Source organism: Heliangelus exortis, chromosome 2 (assembly GCF_036169615.1).
Source record: "Heliangelus exortis chromosome 2, bHelExo1.hap1, whole genome shotgun sequence".
NCBI lineage: Eukaryota > Metazoa > Chordata > Aves > Apodiformes > Trochilidae > Heliangelus > Heliangelus exortis.
In genome coordinates this window covers 91,329,097-91,351,428 of record NC_092423.1, presented here as the reverse complement: position 1 = coordinate 91,351,428, position 22,332 = coordinate 91,329,097, and the positions used below count along the sequence as shown (strand labels likewise).

At 43.6% G+C, this 22,332-nt stretch overlaps 1 protein-coding gene across 3 annotated transcripts in view; it reads right to left on the bottom strand.

Annotated features, from left to right (window-relative positions):
- Positions 1-22,332, bottom strand: part of RIPOR2 (RHO family interacting cell polarization regulator 2) — a 67,720-nt gene that overhangs the window by 21,583 nt on the left and 23,805 nt on the right. For all 3 annotated transcript variants that reach the window (XM_071737003.1, XM_071737000.1, XM_071737001.1), the window contains exons 2-9: positions 11,864-11,990; positions 10,526-10,681; positions 9,816-9,894; positions 9,558-9,581; positions 8,410-8,463; positions 5,351-5,500; positions 4,300-4,363; positions 38-81 (exon numbers count right to left, since the gene is read on the bottom strand). In XM_071737003.1, coding sequence (XP_071593104.1) covers positions 38-81; positions 4,300-4,363; positions 5,351-5,500; positions 8,410-8,463; positions 9,558-9,581; positions 9,816-9,894; positions 10,526-10,681; positions 11,864-11,990 — 698 coding nt within the window. The remainder of the gene's footprint in view (positions 1-37; positions 82-4,299; positions 4,364-5,350; positions 5,501-8,409; positions 8,464-9,557; positions 9,582-9,815; positions 9,895-10,525; positions 10,682-11,863; positions 11,991-22,332) is intronic.

Sequence of the window (22,332 nt, the reverse complement as noted above, 5' to 3'; positions counted from 1 at the left end):
TCACTAATAAACAGACCACGAACCGACCCAGACCTACCTCGTATTGATCTCCCGGGCAGAGCCGAGCGAAGCCAGCCAGACCTGAGGAAGGAAAGAGACAGAGGAGCTGTGGGAGGGTCTGGGCAGCCGAGCGCAGGGGCTGCCCCGGAGGGCAGAAGGGGACAACGGGGTACCCGGGGCTGCTGCTGCCGCGCCCGGACAGGAGGTGGCGGTAGCCCCCCGGCCGCCGCTCCACCCGGTGGGGTTGGTAACCCCCCCTTTTGCTGCTGACTCCAGACAAAGACTAACCCCCCACAACCCCATTTATTTATTTATTTATTTATTTATCTATCTGTTTTTTTACACAATTCATTCGGCTGTGTTTTCTTGCATATCAAAGATTTGCGCTTTCCAGCTTTTTTTTTTTTTTTTTTTTTCTTTTTTTTTTTTTTTCTTTTTTTTTTTTTTTCCCCTGCAGCAGCTCAAATTGTTCTGCAACCGTTATGCAGAAAGAAGAAACAGCTTCCTGATGTCATCTGGCTTCAGAAAGGCGGCTTAACACCCGTACTGTCGGGAGGCGTAGGCGAGCTGATTACCATGAAGCACTTGCTGCTTACCACTAATGAGACCAAGCTATATATTACAATACCGATTTCTTTTCAAAATATCTCAATAGACACATGAGAGGGGCTCCTTCTGTCTGGCGTTTGCATAGCTTCACCATTCCCATACGAGCTGAGTATCTTTCAATAGTAAGTACCCTAAAAACCATGACTGACATCTGTAATACAAGATTTATGCCATCTCTCCCCAGAGGGGGAGTAGTGCAGCAAAGCACTTGTGGTATATGTTTGACTAATCTTTTTTTTCCAGATAGGACATCACGATGCTATTTCTATATTGGCACTGTGCATATGAAATGGAAAAGTTTCTTGAGGCTTGTGACCACCCTGAAATCCCCTGGCCTTGTGAGCTGCTCTTCTACAGGATGCAACTACTTGTTTATTCCTAACCTAATCCTCTCCCTCCACAACAGGAACCACTCCCTTCTCACAGCTCTCCTCAGTAGGTAGCTATTGAGCTTGCTTTGGAGCAAAAAGATAGTTCATCCACCTGGTCTTACTGTCACCAAAGATATGTGCTGCCTCACACTTGCACTACCAGCTCACAGGGCAGGTTTGCATAGTCCATACTCTCAACAGGACCCAGCTTTGCCTGGGTAAACCCCCCAAAATATGCCTGCAATGTTGCAACACCCAAAGCCACAAGCTTGAGTATACATACAAAGCCCATGGCAGAGAAAGGCGTGAAAAGAAATTTTTTTTGGTCTTTGGGCTGTTTAGCCTCAAATGTCATGACTTATACAGATATGTTAAGATCATAGCAGGTATCAGGTACCCAACTGCTGGCTTTATTTACAGAGCTGAATTAGTCCTCCTAGCAAGACTGTGGAAGCAACTAGATACCTGCATGCAGTCATGGCTTGTCCCCATCATCCATTGATCCTCCTCTTTTATTTCTTTGACCAGAAAAGAGTTTTCTTTGCTCATCTTACTGTTGAGCAGAACAGAGAAGCCCTTGAAAAAAGCTCATATTACCAATTCCTTTCTAATTTATTTACTATTTATAAATAATTTAAGCTTACGAGCACTCCACTGCTGCTTCTCTCTCTCCAGGCATGCTTTTAAAAGTGAATTTGATCTCCACTGAGAGATCACTGAAAGTATCTGAGGAAAATAAAAGGTCTTTCCTTTGCTCAGTAGATGGGGTGGGCAGGGGAATGCATCTTAAGGCTCCACATGGATGCTGTCCGGAGACAAATTCTGTGAGTGGTGACCAGTCTGATCAGGCTGGTAAAGTTTCTTCAGCTTGATGAAGAGAGACCTAAGCACTGACTTGATTACAGGGGATAAATACTTTCATAGGAACAACTTTTTGGTAACTGAATATCTTTTGAGGGCTGAACACATGGCAGGAGCCAATGCCACTATGGTACCATTTCAAATGTCCTGCGTTTGTAAAAGCACTTAAAATGGGCTTGCAATACAGATGGGACAGGAGATTGCTCCTGGGGAATGAGTCCAAGGAATTTAGGGGACAGGATCTGTGGTCAGATAGGGCACTGCCATCCCTTGTTGTCAGAGCCACTGTTGGTTCATGTGCTGTGTACAGCTCCTGCTTGCATGCAGGATGCTCCATGTGTGGACTTTGGTGCTTGTGCTGGGTTTGGTGTTGCAGAGCCTCTGAGGTATCAGGCAGGAGTATTGCTGTCCCCATTAAAACAGCTGAGCATTTAATCTCTTGCTGCCCTGACACTTCAAACAGGTACAGGGGCATTTCCCTATACATCTCTACAGGACCAGATTCCATACAGGGGCTTCTAAATTTACACACTGGATTTCCCCAATTAATTTCAACAGCTGATTAATTCTGAGCATTAAATCTAAGCCTGCTGGCAAAATTTCTATCTTTATTTAAAAAAATTACCAGGCCTTCTTTTTTTTTTTTTTTTTAAATATCAGTCATAAAACCACAGTGTGGGTCCCTTGCTTCCTGACAGCACTGTGTAGGTTGGCTTGCTTTCAGTGTTAAGTGACAGAGGGCACAAAATAAAAATAACTTTCACTGGAATGGGTAGGAACAGATAAGCTTTGAGGAGAAGAATGCTTTGATTTTAAATTAGATCCTAAAGTTAGCTGGATATGCTGCAGAATAACTTAAAGGGGAAGCTTGCTGTGTGCTCTGCTAGTGTGAGCTTTAGGATCAGCAATAGCTGGATGGTCCTATTGGATTCCTGTTTCTAGGGAAAATTATCTTCATAGTAATCTTAGATGTCCAAATTAGAGGATACTTAACAACACAGCATTTCTCTTTGCTATTTTCTGATCTGTGCTTCCTTATGTTATGTGAACTGTGTTCAGAAATAGCTGTTGTTTGTGGATTGTGGTCTGCTCCTGCATGTGAGAACAGCACCTGGCCTCTTGAGACCCCTTGAGCTTTGCTGGAGAATTGGGCACCAAAAAGAGAAGAGGTCAGACCTCTTCAGCCCTTTGGGGTGCCATGGTACCTTCCACAACAGGTCCTGCTGTCAGGGACTGTATATTGCACTGCATTTACAGCAAATATGGAAATGGACTGAAGAACCTGGCCAGATGCAATTCCCTTTCTGCATTATTTGGCTTTCTATTTGCTTCAGTGTGTCCACACCACAGCTCTCCTGGGTTTTATCTAGAAATACCTCTCTTGGGCTATGTGTGTCCATCTTATAACTTTACATCTATGCACCCTTGACTGCCTTTCCAGTACTGAAGATTCTGAGGTTTGGTGCTGTAGGATGAAGCTAGGAGAACAATAATAACTGCTGCACTTGTTTTCTCTAGCTTGGAAGCCTGGAGTAAGTACTTTAACTTGGTCTAAGCTACATCGTGTCTCGTGCACTGCAACCCCTGGACACAACAAACTCACATCTGTGACAGGGTAGGCAAAAGCAAAAACCTGTATGAGATTTGTGACCTCTAAAAACTCCACCAGGAATACCACGCTTTTTTTTTTTTTTTTTTAAATGGATGAGATTTCAAGTGCAAATTAATGCACAAATATTTATGTGCTGATTTTGTTTTGTTGAACTATTTTCATGTCAGTGATTGAAAATTCCCCCAAAAATATATGCCACCACAATTTAGTCTTTAAGAAATAACAGCATTAACAAACCCTAGTGATTCACTGAGGTGAAACTGATTCTATTGTATTCAAACCCATAAAGTGCCCTGTTGTAAAGACAAGGAATAAAATCTAAAGGTGAATGCAGCCACTGAGTTATCTAGGTGTTTAAATGGTAAGCTACCCCCAAGTCTGTGCTTTCTTATTAAAAAATAATAGTAGTCAGCATCAGCAAAAACAAAGGACTTAGAAACAGCTGATGTCAAGTTAAGAAAGTATTTAGAACTAGAGCTCCACAGGCATTCACATAATTTCCCAGTCATCTTCTTAAAGGATCATGGAAATAGAGGAAAGAGGTACTGCAGCCCTCAAAACTGAATTGCTTTGGCTGGTGGGGGGAGTGTTTGTGGGAGGTAATTAGCCTTGAAAACAAGAAGCAGCATCTCAGAGAAATCTCTCCCCAAGCTTTGATGTTCCTGGTGCTGTGATCCTTTCCACCAGGTAGAGGTCTAAATTGGGGGGTTGATGGCTCAGCAGTGGGGGAAAAACCACACCTATCCCAAATACAGGTCAAACAAGCATGTCTTGATGCCTTCAGTAACATGCACAGAGGTTGCCACTGTTCAGGGTGCAAAAAGGGGAAAGTGAAAAGGCAATTACCTTTCATCTTGATGCAAAACTCCCCCAATAGGTTTTCCAGCTCTGCTTCTATGGTGCACATGTTCTGTGTTGGAAGGGAGAATAGGAAGGTCAGACAAATCCTTTTTTTAACACTTTTTAAAAAAATTACTATTTAAAAATTTAATTTAATTAAAAAAAAAAAGTTTTAGAAAGAAAAGCTTCTGTTATGCACATGAAAGATATTTTGCAATAAAACCAATCTGCCAGAGCCACCTTTGCTGTTTAGATAGGCCTGGCCCTAAAAATGTCAGCTGAGCTGTGCTTGCTCATGCTGAAGCTGAATGTAACCCTGTGCTCTTCTTCTGTTGCCCTCTAATCCCATCCACTGGCAGAGGGCAGCTGTGACCCCTGAGGTATAACCTGGTCACTGTCCCAGTCCTCTCCAGCCAGGACACATGCCAGCAGCAGCAGCTCCACAGAAAAGTATCTCCCAGCATGTTTTAGTCTCTCAAGAAATGGGGACTACATTAAGTAAAAAAAGACTGTGGGAGATGGGTACCAGACCCTCTCCAGTTCCTCCTTCAGATTTCAGAAGGTTGCCACAGCTTGTGTGCTGGGATGTTTACAACATAATCTTCATTCACAAAGCCAAACCGTGATGAGACCCTTCTTAGTCTACTGCCTGTTTAAAAAACATAGATGCTGACCATAGCAAATAAAACTGGATACGTTGCAGCAGATATTTGTACACACATAGGCTCCAGCCAACCTGCCATGCCAAAATCTGTGTGTTGGGAAGGAGGCAGGTTGGAACATAAGTATTTACAGCAGATTTTCTTGTGCAGCAGTTCCTGAGTATAACCCTCCTCTTGCAGAGGATAAACAATATTTCAAGGAAATTTTGGGGCCTATGTCACCCATCTCTGTAAGTTATCAAATACTCATCTGAAGATGAACCAAGTGATAACAATTCTTCTTCAATGAATTTGCTTCTAGTTCTTTTATCTGGATGAAATTCTCCCAGAAAAAAGTGGCAAACTTGCCACAGCCTTCAGACAGAGAGCACAAGTCCAAGCAGATGAGGATGTACCTCTGTGTACTCCTTGTAACTCCTGTTGATTTCAGTTAAGCTTTCTCGAGCTGCTTTGCTGGCAGGAGACATTGCAAAGGCTTGCTTCATTTTGCTGGCACCATCACAGAGACGTCTTTGGATGCAATAGGCTTCATAAAGCTCGTCCACCTAGTGGGAACAGTGAGGGTGTATTGGAAAATAAAGAAAAAAACAAACCTGAGAAACCCCAACAAAATAAAACCAACAACCAGCGAGGCAATTTGCTTCACAAGGAAACCAAGGCAAACAAGTGGCAAATGGTTGGATCCATCGCAGGGGGTGAGCAGATGAAGCTGTGATACAGTTACAGAAAAAGAAACACAAGATAAAAATAACTTTCACTGTAAAAATCTCATTACAGCTTCACTAGAGGCTGCCAGCAGTTCACCTGCTTCCTCTGCATGCCTTTAACCATTGCTACTCCCTTTCCCCCTTGTCTGGACTATGTATGATTGTAACAGTAGGGCAGGCATGCAGCAGGCTTCTCAAATATATTGCTTTGGAAGAGCTATTTCAAACACTACTGCAAAGTCCATGGTGGCAAAGGGGATGGGATACATTAGATGGCACATTTAACAGATCCTTCTGTATTGCTTATGCCAGCTGTGGATGGAGGCTATTGCAATATATGGTAATGCAAGCTGCAGTAACAGGGAATACTGGAAGCAGGGAGTGATTTTTTTGAATTCTCACTGCCCATCCTCCAGAAACTGAGAGTCACAGTCATAATCATCACAAGGGCTCAGAAACAGCTGACGTCAAACTGAGGATGTATTTTGAGCTTCAGGGCCACAGGTATTATTATAATTTCCTAGTCATCTTCAGCTCCTTTGGCATGGCTTAGGGACCCAGAATTTAGTAAACACTCTGGAAGGCTTGTAAAATCTACTCTCTCAGAATTTAAAGCCTCGCCTGGATCTAGCCTGAGAGTGCAATGGATTTACATGTTTCTCATGCTTTGTTTTCCCTTTTCCTTCTGATCCCTGCACTGAATGTATATATTTACTCCATGTGAGCTGTTTGGTGTGAGTCTGCAGTGGTACAACTTCATTTATATAAACTTAATCTACTGGATAAAGGAGATGTAGTCTCCTATATGAGATGAGACTCCTATATGAATTTAACTTGACCTTATCAGTGTGAAGAGAAGAAAAGGAATAGAGGAAGCTGTATCTTTTTTTCTCCTTCTAATATCCCTGTTAAGGTAGGGTAATGTTTGTTTTCTACCTAGAACAACTTCTCTTCCTTGTTATCTCTGCCATCATGCAGTCACCCTGTGGTGCTTTGCTCAGTAGTGGATTTTCAGAGCAGAAATTTTCCTCTATGAAAGTTTCCTGCACCTTGGCTTCCTCAGTTGGTGACTGTGTTGTTGCTCTAGAGATGAGCCTGATCTGACAGGTGTCTGATCTGACAGGTGTCTTAAAAATCCCATTTTCCAACCCTGTTAAACCTCTAAAAAAAAGTGCTGCTGCTTATTTGTTAGGAATGGGACTGGTCTTCCTGACAGCTTCAAAGCATTAGATTGACTTTCTACAAGACTCGCTTGGATTCCCCATGGCTGGGACTCTTGAAGGCTGAGTGTTCTCTAACCAAAACAGGGACTGCTTTTCAAAGTGAGAGAGTTCAGCAAAGGGTCATGGAGGCACAGGTAATGGCATTTTGCCATTTCAAAGTTACAAAAAAAGCTTCCTGGAGTTGTAGCCACTCCTATTTCTTTTGCAAGTCAGCAAGCTAGAGACAGCTCCTATAAATAGCTGTCATTTGGTATTTATTTCTGCCATCCAGGAAGAGCATTAGGCCTGAGCTGATGTCCTGCCCTTGCAAGCATGGTCGGGGTATGGGCATCTGCCTTGCCCTCCAGTACATGGGGTCTGCTGCATCACATCCCATTTCCCTTGCTCTGCTTCCCCTGCAGAGCAGCAGCAAGCAGACAGCAGAAGACATCACTACAGCCCTGATTAGATACAGCTGAAAAAGACCTCTTCCAGCATTACAAAGATGTTTCTTTACCTGCCCCTGTGTTTTAAAGCAGCACAGCTCCACTCTTCTCGTCTCTGTTGCTGTGGGTTACAGAAAGTGAACTGATGTGCTCGGCAAGCCTGAGTAATACTGACCAGTGTTACATCTTGTGTTCAGTGCTTTTCAGTCCTATTATGAGCCCTGAAACCATTAGCTCTGAGCAGGCTGGAGTGGGAAGGACTTGAATGGAAATGTTTTTTAAGCACTAATTTTGCCATTCATGTTGCCAGCAAGAGAGAAGGTCGTTTGGGAAACAAAATTTCAATCTATCGCCTGATGATTTTTATTATTTTTTTTTTTATTTTTCCAGCTTCAACAGTAAAAGAAGACTGAAATTAAAAGGCTTGGATGGGTTGTCATAATGGGAGCACTTCAAGCTGCGTGAATGCTTTTCAAATGACTCTCAAAAGACATTTCATCCATCAAAAATAATTCATTCTTTTGTCAGGCTCGGAAAAGCAACTAATCGCTAGCAGATATGTTTATAAGTAAGAGAATACACGCCTTGGTTTTAATCCAGCTTTAAAATGTATTAGAATAAATCACCAGTACTTCTACTGACTATTCTCACCAATGTAATCAAGTGGATGTGGGCCCCAAAGCAGGCAGCAAAAGCATTAGGAGTGAAATCCAGGAATAAGTCCAATCTAGCTGCTGCGTACAGTAGAGACAACTGGTGAATTAAATTACTTTCAGATGCAACTCTCTACCTATGGTTTAACAATAAGTACACAAGAAAGGAAATGTTTCCCAGCAAGTGCCTGACCCTGTGTTCTCTCTGTCCTGAAAAGCAAGATGGGAGTGTCTTGGGGCACAGCTGGACCTCAGGGGTTGCAAATCACGAGGAAACCCATTCTTTGGCTCTGACCAAAAATACTGTTACAGTAAAAATACTGAATCTGGGTGAGGCTTCATCCAGGCGGCCTCCCCAGAGTGGAGGAGAAGCAGGAGGCCATGGGTTTGTTTTCCTAATAACATAGGAGCAGATGCAGGAGAAAGATGATAGGAGCACTCGTTACCTTGCTGATGTGGAACTCCAGCCTTCTCATGTATCTTTCAACTGCTTTGATTTGCTGAAAGAAAAGAAGAAGCAGAGGGCGAGGCACATTTAAATAAATCAGTAAACCATCATCATGCTATCTCTGCTCGGGTCTTCTGGTTCCCATGAGGCTGGGAAACTCCTCCTTAAAACACGTAGCATATGAATCTGGAATTAGTTGTCCCACCTTACAGCTCCTCATCTGCTGCTGACAATGGAGCTCCCTGACTTCTCTATCTAATGCATTTTTTAACAAAACCAGGCTTTTTTTTGATGGGTTTTCCCTAGTTTTTTTAATTCTTAAAAAAAAACCCAAAGGATCAGATTTTTATTAGTTCAAAATACAGTCATCCCAGTACTTTGAAAACCTGCATTAAAATTGATCAGGTTTTGCATTTTGAAAACCCTTTTTTTCCTTTTTTTTTTTTTTTTTTTTTTTTTTTTCTCCACAAACTGTTTCTGACAGCAAAACCAAGCTTGGCTTTTTGACAGAAAAACCAAGCTTGGCATTTTGACTGAAAAGAAGCCAGACTTGTTCAGGAAACATTTCAGAAAGCTTTCCTTTTGTTTCACTCAGATTTTTCCTGCAGGGAAAAATATTTTCAATTTTTCCTTCCCTAGAACTGGCAGGAGCAGAGATGAGACAGGGCTTGACCTGGCTGTCACAGCCACTTTGGGGTGCCCCTGCCAGCCCCCCACCCCCCCAGCCAGGAGCCAGCAGGGCAAAGTTGCACAAGGGGATTGATTTAACAGCTGGCAGCTGAACAAAAGAGGAGGTTTTGCTCCTCTGCCTACATCCTCCCTTGGCAGGAGTCTGCCTTCTTCCCTGTGCCCATCCTGAGTCTGGTTTAACTCAGCAGACCTTGAGGAAGAGCTAATGGGCTAAGTTTGATGGCTGCTTACTGAGCCAAGCTGGCTGAGGAAGGTACCGGGCAATACCAGAGCCCTGGGAAGAAGAGGGGAGTGGGAATTCTTCCTTTACAAGTGCAAATTGTCAGGTAACTTCTCCCTCGATGTTGCTGGCCTGAGTAGTAAATCCGGCTTAGAGAGGGTTCCCATGCCAGCTACTTACACCATATGAATACCAATGCTTCCTTGCAAAACCAGTGTCAAAGGGGGGTAACGTACCTTATCTAAATCATACAGGACTCCCTGCAAAAGAGAAGATAAAATTGTCATTAATTTTGCAACATCACCACCACAAGAAAGTCATGTTTGTCAGTCAGTAGAAATCACAGGCAAGACCAGGGCTGGAGGGCAATAAGAACATAAATGCAAATTCTCTGTATCCAGCTCCCACCCTGCAGCTGCTCCAGCATCTCACATGATGAAAAAGCACTCCCATGATGAAAAAGCACTCCCATGATGAAAAAGTGTGACACGTACCAGGCGTGAGTTTCTTTTCATGTCTTTCAACTGAGTAGTCAATTTATCCATCTCTGCCTGGTGAACTTCCAGATACTCGCTGTAAACACAAACCAGAGAAAGGATGCATGAGCTCTGCAGCACATACTGAGCTGGCTGCTGACCATCCTAAAAGGAAATCTGTGCAATAAATGGCTTTCCTCATTGGATCTGTTTTCAGATAAACACTGATTTACATCGATCTGTCCTAAATGCAGCTCCCTGCTGCCATTTTCAGAATAAATAGGAGCCACTTATTTAGCTGTGCATAAGACCTCAGTGTTCTCCTTACACTGAAACACCAGTTTCAAGGAAGCTAATCTGCTGCTTTGTTTATGGGCTGTGTTTCAATCACTGTGCCTGTATCTGGCTGGTAAAAGCCCTTCTATTGTCTGGGACATTATCTTAAGGGCGATACAAGCCTCTGATAGGACTCTAGGAAATTCAGAGGGATAAAACCGCCAACAAACTAGTGTTGAAATCCCAGCCTCCGGGACGTTTCCTAGCAATTGGAGTGGAAATAGGATTCCACCCTCTGTACAAATATTTCAGACCCTAAGTGTTATAATCCTGGCTCCAAGAGGTATGTTTTCCTCTCCTATGATTAAGGATGCCTGTTCCAGTGATATGTTTCTTTAGGCTCTAAAATGTCATGGAAAGCTTCAATCAACAAGCATTAAAAAGGATCTTACTCCAGGCCATTCTTCAGGGCTCGGTAGACCTCTTCCATCCTTTTAGGCTGGGGCTCTTTGGGTGTGGTGCTGTTCTTATGGCCCAAATTGTGTGTTTTCTTCACCTTTGCTTGGGGCTTCTTGAGGACAGAGGAATTTTCAATAAAGGAGTTACACCTGCAAAATGAACATGAAAGAGGAGGAAATCCCTATAAATCATAATGATCTCAAAGGAGTGTAGCTTGAAGAAATCTTCTGGTGTTATCTGTGTTAGCAGAAATGAATCTGCTTCTGTGCCAGGCAGTTAAAGGACTGAATTTATTTACGGGTTAAGAGGTTTGAGCTGCCTGGGACACACGCTGTCAGCTTTTGATGTGCCAGTTGCCCTGCTGATATCCAAACACTGGTCTGGAAATGCCAGGCTGAGTCTGGAGCTCATCAGATGTTTCTCTGTCTTACACTATGCATGTCCTGCCTCACGTTGCTCAGCCACAGCCATAAAAGGGCTCAGCTACATCCAGGTGCTGAGAAACAAGGGGAGCCCAGATAATCTTAGGCATAAAGCCTGGTGGCTCCTGAGGTGGATGAGGGCTCAGTTAAGAGCACATCTGGAGGACAGCATCACACTGCTGGTCTTGAGCATGGCCCATAGGTTAGTTGTGCTACATATAGGTGCCTCTTTAGGTGACTGCTGGGGTAGGTCAGCAGCTAACAACCATCACTGACTTGAGTCTGTCGATGATGGGAGGTGAGCCTTTGCCTGTCGTGAGTCCTCAGTTGTTAGCTGATGGTCTGGAAAAGTTGTAAAGGAGCCTGTAGGGCCTGAGGAGCTGTATGACATACAAAGTGCCTGACTCGGAGCCCTAAATTTTAGCTAAAGGGCAGTGCAAGCAAAAGCTCTGCAGCCAAGCTCTGCCCCATTTCCAGAAGGACATGAAGGCAGCCCTGCAAAGGAAAAGAGAGTTGTTTTGAATTCATGGCAGCACGGCCATGAAAAAACTGTCTTGGGTAGCAACAGTCTTAAATTGGGCATGGTGGGATGTGTCTCGTGTTCCTGCACATTTCATATGTTGAAAAGATTTCTGAGTAAGTTAGTAAATTCGAATGATTCTCTGAAATTCTCTCACAGCTCTGTGGCATGTGAGGAGGCCCTGCATTCATGGGGAGAGGCAAAGAGGCACTTGGTAGCTAAGGCAGAGGCTAACAGCTTAGTTATACAAACAATAAATATAGACATTGTAGCCTAGAGGACTGACTTCTTTTCTGCAATCAGAGAGAAAGCAGCCCTCACCTCTTTTCCACCTTCACCCTCCCTTTGGGACTGATTTGGAAATTCCCTTTAGAGAGCAGAGCACTTGCCTGGATCGTCTCTCCTGAAGCCCGCTGAAGCCAGCAAAGGACTGGCTTCTAATAATCCCATTAGGACCTCCTGGAGAGAATGAATGTGATCCTATTGACATGATTTCAGGGAGCCTGGAAGGGATTCCTGGAAAACAATAGAAAGCAGGTCAATGACAGTGGAAGGTAAGAGGCTGTGGGAGAGGCCAGGACTACCTGGGGCCCATCTGACATACTAAGGGGTAACTGAACCCCACAAGGGGCCACGAGCCAGAGCAGAGATCTCTTTTGCACTGACAAACTGCCCAACCTCAAAAATAAGAGGGTCCTATTTTCACTTCTAACTTATGGACCAGGATCTACTGAAAATCTGCCAGAGACACATCTAGCTCCCAGATATGGGACTAGGAACCGGGTGCTTCAGTGTGCTTATCCCAACACCATCCCCGATTTCTCCCATCCCCGGTGTGCTTCTCCCCCAGGCATCACAATCTGCTATATTAGGGTGTGCTGGAGATTATTTTGGGAGCATGAAGAGCATTTAGGGGGCTGGTAGATCCTTGGTAGTTTTCTCCTTGTCTGTTCCTGCCTGGCTGCTGAAAAGGAAGATGTGGTGGGTGTACACACAATCGTGGCATGCTGTGATGAGAGAGGGATGGTGAGGTGAGTAAACAATCTCCAGGCACCGTACGTACTACATTTCATGTGCTCAGGGATGGTTCAGCATCCCATTAGGAAGCACTGGCTCTGTGTGTGCTCATTTCCAAGGCCCATCTTGGCACCCACACCAAACCAAAGTGGTTTCTATATCCTCAGAGAAACAGCAAACAAGCATCATGGGTCACAACAGGTCCATCAGTTTGCTGCTGCCAAGAGGGGTGACAAAAGGGATGTCTCTTCTTTTCATTCTTGTTCCACTGTTTTCCACATCCCAACCCCAGCACTCGCTGCCCAATGAAGCAGATTTTTATGCTGCCTGGGTTTTGTGCTGCTGTGGTGAGATGAATGGCCTCACTGAGACATCTGAGGGACATCACAGCCAGCTGAGGCCAGGCAGCAGGACAAGGAGCAGGAGGAAAAGGGGGTGCTGGAAAAGAGGAAACTGGTGCTGCTAGGGACCAACTCCCCTTCCCTGCAGGACCTATAATGTCACCACCTTCTTCCCTCCCAGGGTGCCAGCACGGCTGTTAATGCCATTGCACTGAGAAACTAGGCCAGCTTAAAAATAACCTGGAAAAAAAAAATTAAAAAGAGATTTTTTAATAATATTTTTTCCCCCCGTTTCTTTAAAAAGCTGTATCCAGCATGCCTCATGCCTCCAACAGCTGAGCTGAGGAAGGATGGCATGGCAGAGGCTGGAGCTGCCCACAAGCAGAGGCACTGATGCCTGTGACACCAGGACCTACACAGGGCTAAAGGTGTGACAGTGAATCTAAGCCATCCTCTCATCTCCACAGATGAGGAATGATCACGAGTGCCCCAAAAAGCAGCAACTTGTGAAGGCCACAGATTTACAACATAAGCCTTCTCAACTGAACATATTTATTAAAGATAAGCACCAGTGCTATGTGGTGCCTGCACAGCAAACACTCACTGGATAAAGAAAATACACGGGGAAATGTGTGCCATCCAGTTATGTTTAATGTGTAGCACTAAGCTGGGCAAATAATCTTTGAGGTGATATGAGGTGTCGTGGCAAGCTACTGCTTCTCCATGGAGAGGACTGCATTGCCTGAGGAGATGCTCTGACAGGAATATTTCTGCAAGAGCTCCAGAAATATTTCTTCCAGTCCCAGCACTGCCCAGTGCTACTGGTAACTTGAAGTTTTGTCTATTTCGCAACCAAAACCAGAGTCAATCTTTCTGTTTCAGAAGCAAGAGCTGCCCCCAGTGACAGGACAGCCCTCAGAGGTACCACCTGGGCTGCAATTAAGGAGAATTTTCTGCTCTACTGTGGGCAGCAGATAACAGTGCTGCACCGTTTTTCTCCCTGGGTGAGCCTGGATGTAGGACATCCAGCTCAGAGTCAGTGCAGTTTATCCAGAGCAAGGATAAATACTTGGGACAAAGAAATTGCTTCAGGCAGAGCAGTGCCATGAGCACCACTGTTGGTGGTGCTCACACCCCACAGCCAGGAGAGTGGGAGCAGAAGGGGCTTGGGAGTAGCCACTCCTTGCAGGCTCAGGAGAAGCTGCAGGGAGGATGCACTTTGGCTGCCTCATGCAGGGATAAACATACTCCAGCCACAGCTGGAGATACTTGAGTCTTCAGTCAATGAGATCCCAAACCTGGTGACACTCATCCCCAGCTCCTTAAGACTCTCAGCACAGTGCTGCACAGCTGAGCTCTGCTCCGGCTTGTTGATGCTCAGCACTTAGCCACTTTGCAGCTTCCAGAGTCAAAACTTGCATCCCTGTGTATGGTATGATATCTACCCATGCCAGCTGATGTCTAAAAGCTCAAACGCCACCAGGAACCAGGACCCGAGAGACAAAGTGGAAACCACACAGTACTCTTGGGGGTCCATGCTGCAAGTTCTCTTTGGTTTTATAAACAACCTTCAGACAGCTGTTTTGCACGCTGTATACTGCCATTTATATACGAGGATTTGCATTAAAAGCTGGGTCCAGAGAGCAGAAAATCCCTTGCAAGTGTTCAAACCTTGTCCTGCTTGACAAGATGATTAACACCTCCACCAGCAGCATCTGAAGACATAGGACCATAGAAGCTAAACAATGCTGACAGAGGACATTCAACTGCACAAATATCAGTGATTCCTTAGAAAATAGGAGGAATAATATCAAACATGAAGCTGAGTGTTAGCCAAGCTCACACTGGCTATAAAAATGTAATTACCTTAGATTAAAAACTCTCCTCAAAACGCTAATATCCTCCACACAATAAATAACTTCTGCATTAATACGAATGAAAGGTGAATGGGTTCTGCCTGAACAAAACTTTTGTGTCCACATGTGCATGGCACACTGAAAGTATTTTGGTTTGCTTTGGGGAAACTTTTAAAAATAGTAATTTTGGATAAGGAATTTACTTTTTTTTTTTGTTTGTTTTTTCCCAAGCATTGGGATGGCTTTAGTAGCTCAGACTTTCCTCAAGATAGTGTTAGGACTAGAAAGTGTGGAAGAAGTGCAATTGAAATGCAAATTGAAGACCTGCCAGGAGCTACTTTTGCTTTGCTTTTGCATAAAATGGTCAGAACTCAGAGTCCAGATAGGTTGCTGCTCTCTCTATATGTATTATATATAATCTTGGTGATTTATGTGTTTCATTTCTGCACAGAAGAGAACCATGATAAAAGGCCGTAACAGAGTCAGAACTGACAAAATCTTCCAGTTCTGTTCAGTCACTTTTCAGTTGGTCAGGTTATACACTGACTCTATTGTACAAACACATTCTGATTTAAACTTATATTGCTGACACACCAGATATTTCCAACTGACCTCACAAAATGGCATTGACTCTGCCCAGCAGCTGCAACCCCTTAGCCCAGATTCACATAGACAGTGGCTGCATAAGGGCACCATGTATAAAGATTATTTATGATACCTGTATCTAGCAAATACACTTCAAGTGATGAGTATTCGTCCCATTGTGATAATCTACTTTGTAGAGGGGGATTTATATTCCTGTCTTTTAAACCATTCACGGGCCTCTGTGCTATTGACTACTCAGTCCTTCCTCTGAATTTAACAGTACAGTTGCATTCTGATTATAAATATAGATGTAGTCAGTAGTAAAATCCTAGTGAGGCTCAGCCAACAAAGATTTACCCATATCTTTTGCTGTCCTTACCAGTAGCCCTAGAGATGAATAATGCTAAGGGGATTTTGGTGCTACTGCAGGACAGTGACCAAGATTCAAAGTCTGCCTTCAGCAGTTACTCAGCATAATGCTACTGTCTTCTAGATTCAATATGCATTTGACTCTCATTATAAAGCATATTACTTATCTAAAAGGGCATTAAATACTTTTGAGGTTTGAGAACTCAACCTCAGCAGCAGAACTTACTTACATTTTTAGATCTATAGGGTTGGTGCACCACTGATATTTCATTTTTAAAAAGTCACCAGTCTGCTCACTGCTAATATAAGTGTGTGCTGTGTAGGACATAATTAATATAATCAGCATTGCCCATTCTAAGTGCATGGCAGTTGAATGATAAGCCCATCAGCTGGTGATTCACCAGTGATAAGGTGAAATCCTATCAGTGCTTTTTCTCTGCCCTATTCACTCACAGCTTGCAGCAGGGAATGGCAAGATAATTGATGTCTCTGTCCCTGGGGAAATAAAAGTCCCCTCTCCCAGCTTTCCTTTCAGTCTGGAAACAGGGAAACAGCTGAGCCTGAGCTAATGAGAGTGGAAGGGACCACCGAGCCCATCACTTGCACAGGACCGCCCACTCTGCATCACCCTCAGCATGGACTTCCACCTCCCCTAATGACAAAATATTTAATAAACAGTGTGGACTTCAATCCAAGTTAAGAGAGGGGAAATTCTGGCAGAAACACATTTGCTGTATCTAGGCTGACTTTTGCACAGTCATTTTTTTGTTTGCTTTTTTCTCATGACCAAATCTGGAGATGCTGTTTTTTGTTCAGCACATGACAAGGGGAAATTGTAAACCTGCAATAAGTACACCATGGTAATGGTGCCCTTGATTCCTCTTATTCTCCCCTTGTGGCATCTACGGCTCTGGCTCCGAGTCTGGGGTTTGCTGCTGGGTGTTAGAGAGCTGTCTGCAGCTGAGGGTTTCTGGAATAGGGGCTCTGAGGATGCTCTGAGATTCTGTATAATCCTTGATTAAGTGGGAGTGTGGTGTAGGACTCAGTGACTGAAGGGATTCCTAGATAATTCTTGCCTATATTGTTTTTTTGTGTGACACAGGTTTCAAGGCCCATTCTGTATCTAAGAAGATGTAATCCCTACAGTGAGATGGTTTGCATCTTGTTCCATCTGCTGATGTGTGATCTGCAAGCTGTCTGTTAAAAATTGGAGGTAACTATGTAGGTTAAGGCAAGCTGAGGGTGCCCACTAAACTGATGTGAGTGGAGGGCTACAGAAATCAACTGATTTGGTTTTGCATGCTAAGAACATTTCTCAACTGCGAACCTGGGATAGGTCTAACAAATTAATTAGTATCTTCTTGAATAATGAGATAAAATAAAATGTCCCTCTCTCCTTGGTGTCATTTTCTGCTTATCAGACTAGCTGACCAGCTTAAAAAGGGAAAAATTTTCATTGCTGCAAGATCCCATTTAGGAGCATGCATCTCCAAAGGAAGAAATCCAGTAAGGGAAGAAACTGATTATTCCCTAGAACCCATATCCTCCTCCCTGACAGGCAATTCTTTCTGCTTTGCATTCATAAACCCAAAGAGCACAATTCAATTCTAAACTTACTCAGGCTCAGTTCAATGCTAAGCTCATTCAGTACATTTTCAGCTGGTGTTGCTTGCTTTTGTAGCCCAGTCATTTTTAATATTATTTTTCCAACTTCTTCCTTCTGATTTAATTGAATCACCCTGACAATATGAGGGCAGGACAGCCAGTAGCTGAAATAAACTGCCTGAAATTTATGGTTTCCATGTTCCCTAGACTCCTAGAAGGCACATAGGTATGTGTCTTGGATGATAATGTAGACATTCTTGTGGGTGGGTTTTTTAATATAAAAATTTGACAATAACATACGGGTAAGAGAGCTCAGGAGGATGATAAAAACCTTCATAAGAAATTTAATTATTTCATAAAACTTTTTAGACTTTTATGACAAAAACTCTTAGGCATTAGGGCATAGACTTATAATTTCTGGATGTGCAAGGAACACTTCCATGGGATGTGATCTCCAAGAAGCACTTGTAGAAAGCTATCTTCTGGTCATTGGATTACATGAATTAAGACTTTAATGGCACATTTTATTCTCTCAGTGACTGGGCTGCTCCTTCCTTGTGCAGGGCAGCATTTGCCAGAGTTGTACAGACATGTGAGCTCCATCTGAAGAGCTATTCTGGTTGCCAGAACAAAATCATGTGCATTTATTCCATTGAAGTCCACGGCTATCAGATACTCCCAAATAGCAGCATATGGCTACACTGACAAGCACATTTCCCAAGCCTACATCAGCCGGTGAAAGGCCAGCAGATCTGTGAGCTTCATACATTAATTTTAGCATACAGAAAAAGAGCCACATGGGCTTACCAGCATGGCTGTGGAGAACAGTAATGCACAGAGAAGTAGTTATAGCCAAGATGACTCCCTCTCCTTTGCATGGCAAATGTGGGACCACCCGGGTCCCACGTAGGTGAGCATCAAAGCCACTGGTACCCCCATATTCCTGCCCTGACACAAGGAGGCAAAATCCTGCCCCACCTCTTAGAGCATCAGGAATCTTAGTTTAACCCACTGCAGCTTGTCCTGCCCTCTCTGGCAGCCTGAGGTGGGTTCTTGCCCCCACCTCTCACCTCTCATGCCACTGACTACCCAGAGCAATCTCACTGTTCACTGAGGGCTTTTTCTGCTTCAGTGATGCCTGCAGTGATTCCTTCTTTTATGAGTTGTATTTCAATACCTTCAGTTTGGGTGGATTCAGGTTTTCCAATGCACAAATGAGTGTTTATGAAACTCATGCATCTTTTACAGCTCCACTTAAGGCCATAGCTGGATTCTCTACTTTGTCATGCAGAAATCCCTGCGAGTGAGCACAAGGCGCTGTTACCTGTTTCTAATAGATTAAAACGTTGACTTTGGGTACATTGCTACCAAATTTTTAGCTTTTCTTTCAGATAAAGTTATTCCCAAGGCTTGATGTGAATAGCAAGACTTGAGCTTAATGGTTGCATTCCTATAGGAACCTTTTTTATGTTGTGTGTAAGGACATTTTCAACTAAAATGTTGCATTATTTGCTAGCACATCACTAGACACCCTGAGCAGAAATTGCCTACCATCTGGAATAGCTCATGCTATTTGTTCTGCGCCTCCTTCCCAAACTAGCTGAAGTACATAAACCAAAATGCAAATAGTAAGGGGGAAAAAAAAAACCAATCCAGGTCAATAGCAAATGGTAAAGACTATGTGGCTGTAAATGTTTATAGGACCTGATACCTGATGCTCCCACTGCAGTATAGTTCTATAAATTCAGTAAACATTCGTTGGCTTTCACACCAGGCGAGGTGCCAAAGTCAGTGTGGAGACTTTTAACTTTGTCTTTTATTTTCACTGTAAAGCATGCCTTTGGCTCTAACAGTAATCACAGAAATAATTACTTGGTAGTAGGTAAAGTAAAAGCAGCACCGTTCTGCCGTGTACTGCAATTAGCTTTCTTCCTTCCCTCTTTGTAGCTGCTCTTTCACCAGAACTCTGGGTACCTGCCCTGTTTTGTCAGTCAGGGAGACTCAAACTGCCCTTCCCTCTGCTTCACCTCCCCTCAGAGAAACACCTACAGCCACCTTACCCTTGCTGTGCCCAAAACCTAAGGAGAGGGAGATGCAAATGAGTTTTTTCACTGTAATAACCCCAAGGAAAATTAATTTGATCCTAAATGGCTCCTGTGCATGACAGATGGGTTCAGGGTAGCTGACCTCATTTTTTTTTTCAGTTCCACCATTTGTTTCATGCTGGCAGCTGGAGTGAGCGTGCGCACGAACCCCACGCTGTGCCCTCCTGGATGCTGTTCCCTTGCAGCACTGGGAACACAGAGCAATCATGTTCAGCTGGCATTAGTGCAGAGAAGCAAAATTTGGTCTGTAACAGTATGTATGAGTGTGGTTGAAGGGTCAGAATCCATCCGCCTAATTAGATTTGACGTTCATGCACTTCAAACTCACCCCAGTATGCAGAATGATCTTTGATTAGAAGTCAGCTCCAGTTCTACTCATCAGTGATTATTCTTTGTGTCAGTTAGAGATTTAATTTAAAACAAAGCCCCACTTCCATTCAAGTGCTGTCAAGTAATCCAAAGAAAAAGCATTTCTGAAAATCAACTGAGAATGATCTTCTGGCGTTTTAAACCCACCCTCCATCAAATCCCTACCAGTGGTTCAGCACAAGTGACCTGGGCATAATTAATCACACAGCTGTTTTGGCAGAGCTACACAGTAGTAAAGGTGAAATGCTTTGTGTTTCTCTGCTATCTATTCCTGTGCTAGAACATAAACTACAAGAAGTGATCCTGTGAGAAGTAGTAAGACCAGCAGGAAGTAAAATGGGCTATGGGAATTGTTATGTCTAGCAGCAACCTGGCTGCTTGCTTCTCTACTTTTTTAGGCATATGCTGCTGAACACCACCAAGATGACGAAGAATGTTGGGTCACCTACCCTGCACTTTTGCAAGCATTAGCAGTGAGGGAGGCCTAGGAAACCATGAACGGTGCAGGTGGCATCTCTTGTCCCCTACTGACCAACACGAACACTTGGATAAACACGAGAGTAAGATCTGAGAAGAAGCAAGGAAAGTCAGCCCTGATGTCTCTATGCATCACTGGTGGGAGTCTTAGCAAGCTCCCTGATGACTGTGAGCAGTGACCCAAATTTGTATGGCAAGTGTAAGCAGTAGAGTGGCCTCACTTTCTCAGAGCGTGTAAGCAATGAACATAAAACCCATCTCACTGTCAGGAGAGAAAAGCAGTAACCCAACAGTGCTTAATATAAAACCACGCTTAAGAGTGCTGCTTTCTTTTATTACTTTGCACCAGTGTTTCTGCTGTTTATAAGCTTCAGCTAATGCAGATGGCCACAGCATGGGCAAAGGCAGCAAGCTGAGGCTACAGCATCTTTGCATCTGAGGGAAAAGTAAAGGCACTGAGTAAACATGCATAGGATGGTCCAGGCAACCACCGGGCTGTTCTAGAGATTAGCTGGTTTTCTTCATCCAAGACAGACAAACTGTTGCTGCACTCCCTACACACACCAGGTACACTCCAGTATAAACACAAGTTAGCTAAATTAAGCAAAGAAGAAGGGCTTGTCATGCCTGAAAGGAAAGTCAAACATCATTGTTGTCAAATCCTTCCAGTTGCTAATGAGATACAAACACTTTGCCGCTCCACTTTAAATACATAGGATTAGGGTGACTTAAAATGCCTTGCATGTTTATACCATCCTTCTATTTCAAGAGGTGTCTTAGTGACACATTACTCACTAAAATATTGTTGCAGACCACCCCTATATGTTTTAGGATAGAACATCTTTAAAGGTGGATATTCTCTTCCTGGATACAAGTATTTCAGCCACTGATTTATTTAATCTTTTTGACACTTCACAAGTGAGGCTATTTCAAGAGCACTGCCATAAAAGTACTGTGTTACTTCATTTTTATTTGGCTATAGAATGTGTCTGAAGCTTTCTTCTGGTACATCAAGTAGTTGAACACTGTCCATGCACAACCCAGAGAGTCTGTGGGAGCTGATGTAGCTCTAGTCTCTTGGCTTGAGTTTATTTCAATTTAAGACTTGAATCTTTTGCTAGAGAAGATCTCACATATATGACTTTAAAAACTTTCATTCAAAGTCATGGAAGAGGCTATTATTCTTCTTTTCAGTTCTAAAAACTCTCAAAGGCACAGGAGGCAATGGTGCACATCCAATACCACTGAATAGCCAAAACTTCCCCCAAGCCATCACCATATTCTCTAGCCAGGATCATTAAAAGAGATGGGAAAAGCATCTGATAGAGATGTGATGCAGGTTAAGGGGGGGGCTCTCTGCTGGGTAAAGAGTACTGTTGAAAAAGTTTGTTAATGATGCTGGTACTGGAGAAGAGATCTGATGACCAACACTAGCAGGGCAGCTGAGCAAAACCAGGAAGGTTATTGCTTTGTGCAGTTGCCCAGAAGACCTGGGTATCCCAGCTCCCTTTTCCCATGCTGCTGTTCTACATGGAGCAGTCACAGCCCACCAGCACAAAAAGCAGGACAGTTTTATAGACACACAAGTATTTACAGGAACTGCTTGAAAAAACACCTAGAACTCTATGGGGAGCTGCTGTCCTTGCTGCCCCTTTCTGAAACCACATCTCATTCCAGCAGCTATCAGGTTATATAGGATAGAAAAGCTGTTTCTACTTGAATCTGCAAGGGCTTCCTACTCCTTGGGGCGAAGGAGGTTATGCTGTTTGAGCAATTGCTGGCCCAGTTTGGCTTGTGCCAGTTATCCCTCTCCCACACAATTACCAGGCACAGTTAGGGAAGCAGCATGAGCCCCAGGACCATTCCCAAAGTAGTCTCTATGTGCTTCCCTCTTTTGGAGGACAGGGGACTTTAATGCCATGGATACAGGCTGGCCAGTATCTCAGAACAATCCCAAATGCCTGTAGTTTACTGTCACAAACACAGCCTGATGAAAATCCTACATATACAGTAAGTTGATCTAGTCAGGTTAAATTGGTAAATTTAATCTGCAATGAACACTGAAAAAAGAAATCTTGAGTTTAAAACGTCATACGCCCTAGGATTAGTTGCCATTTGAGTCTTTTAGACACAG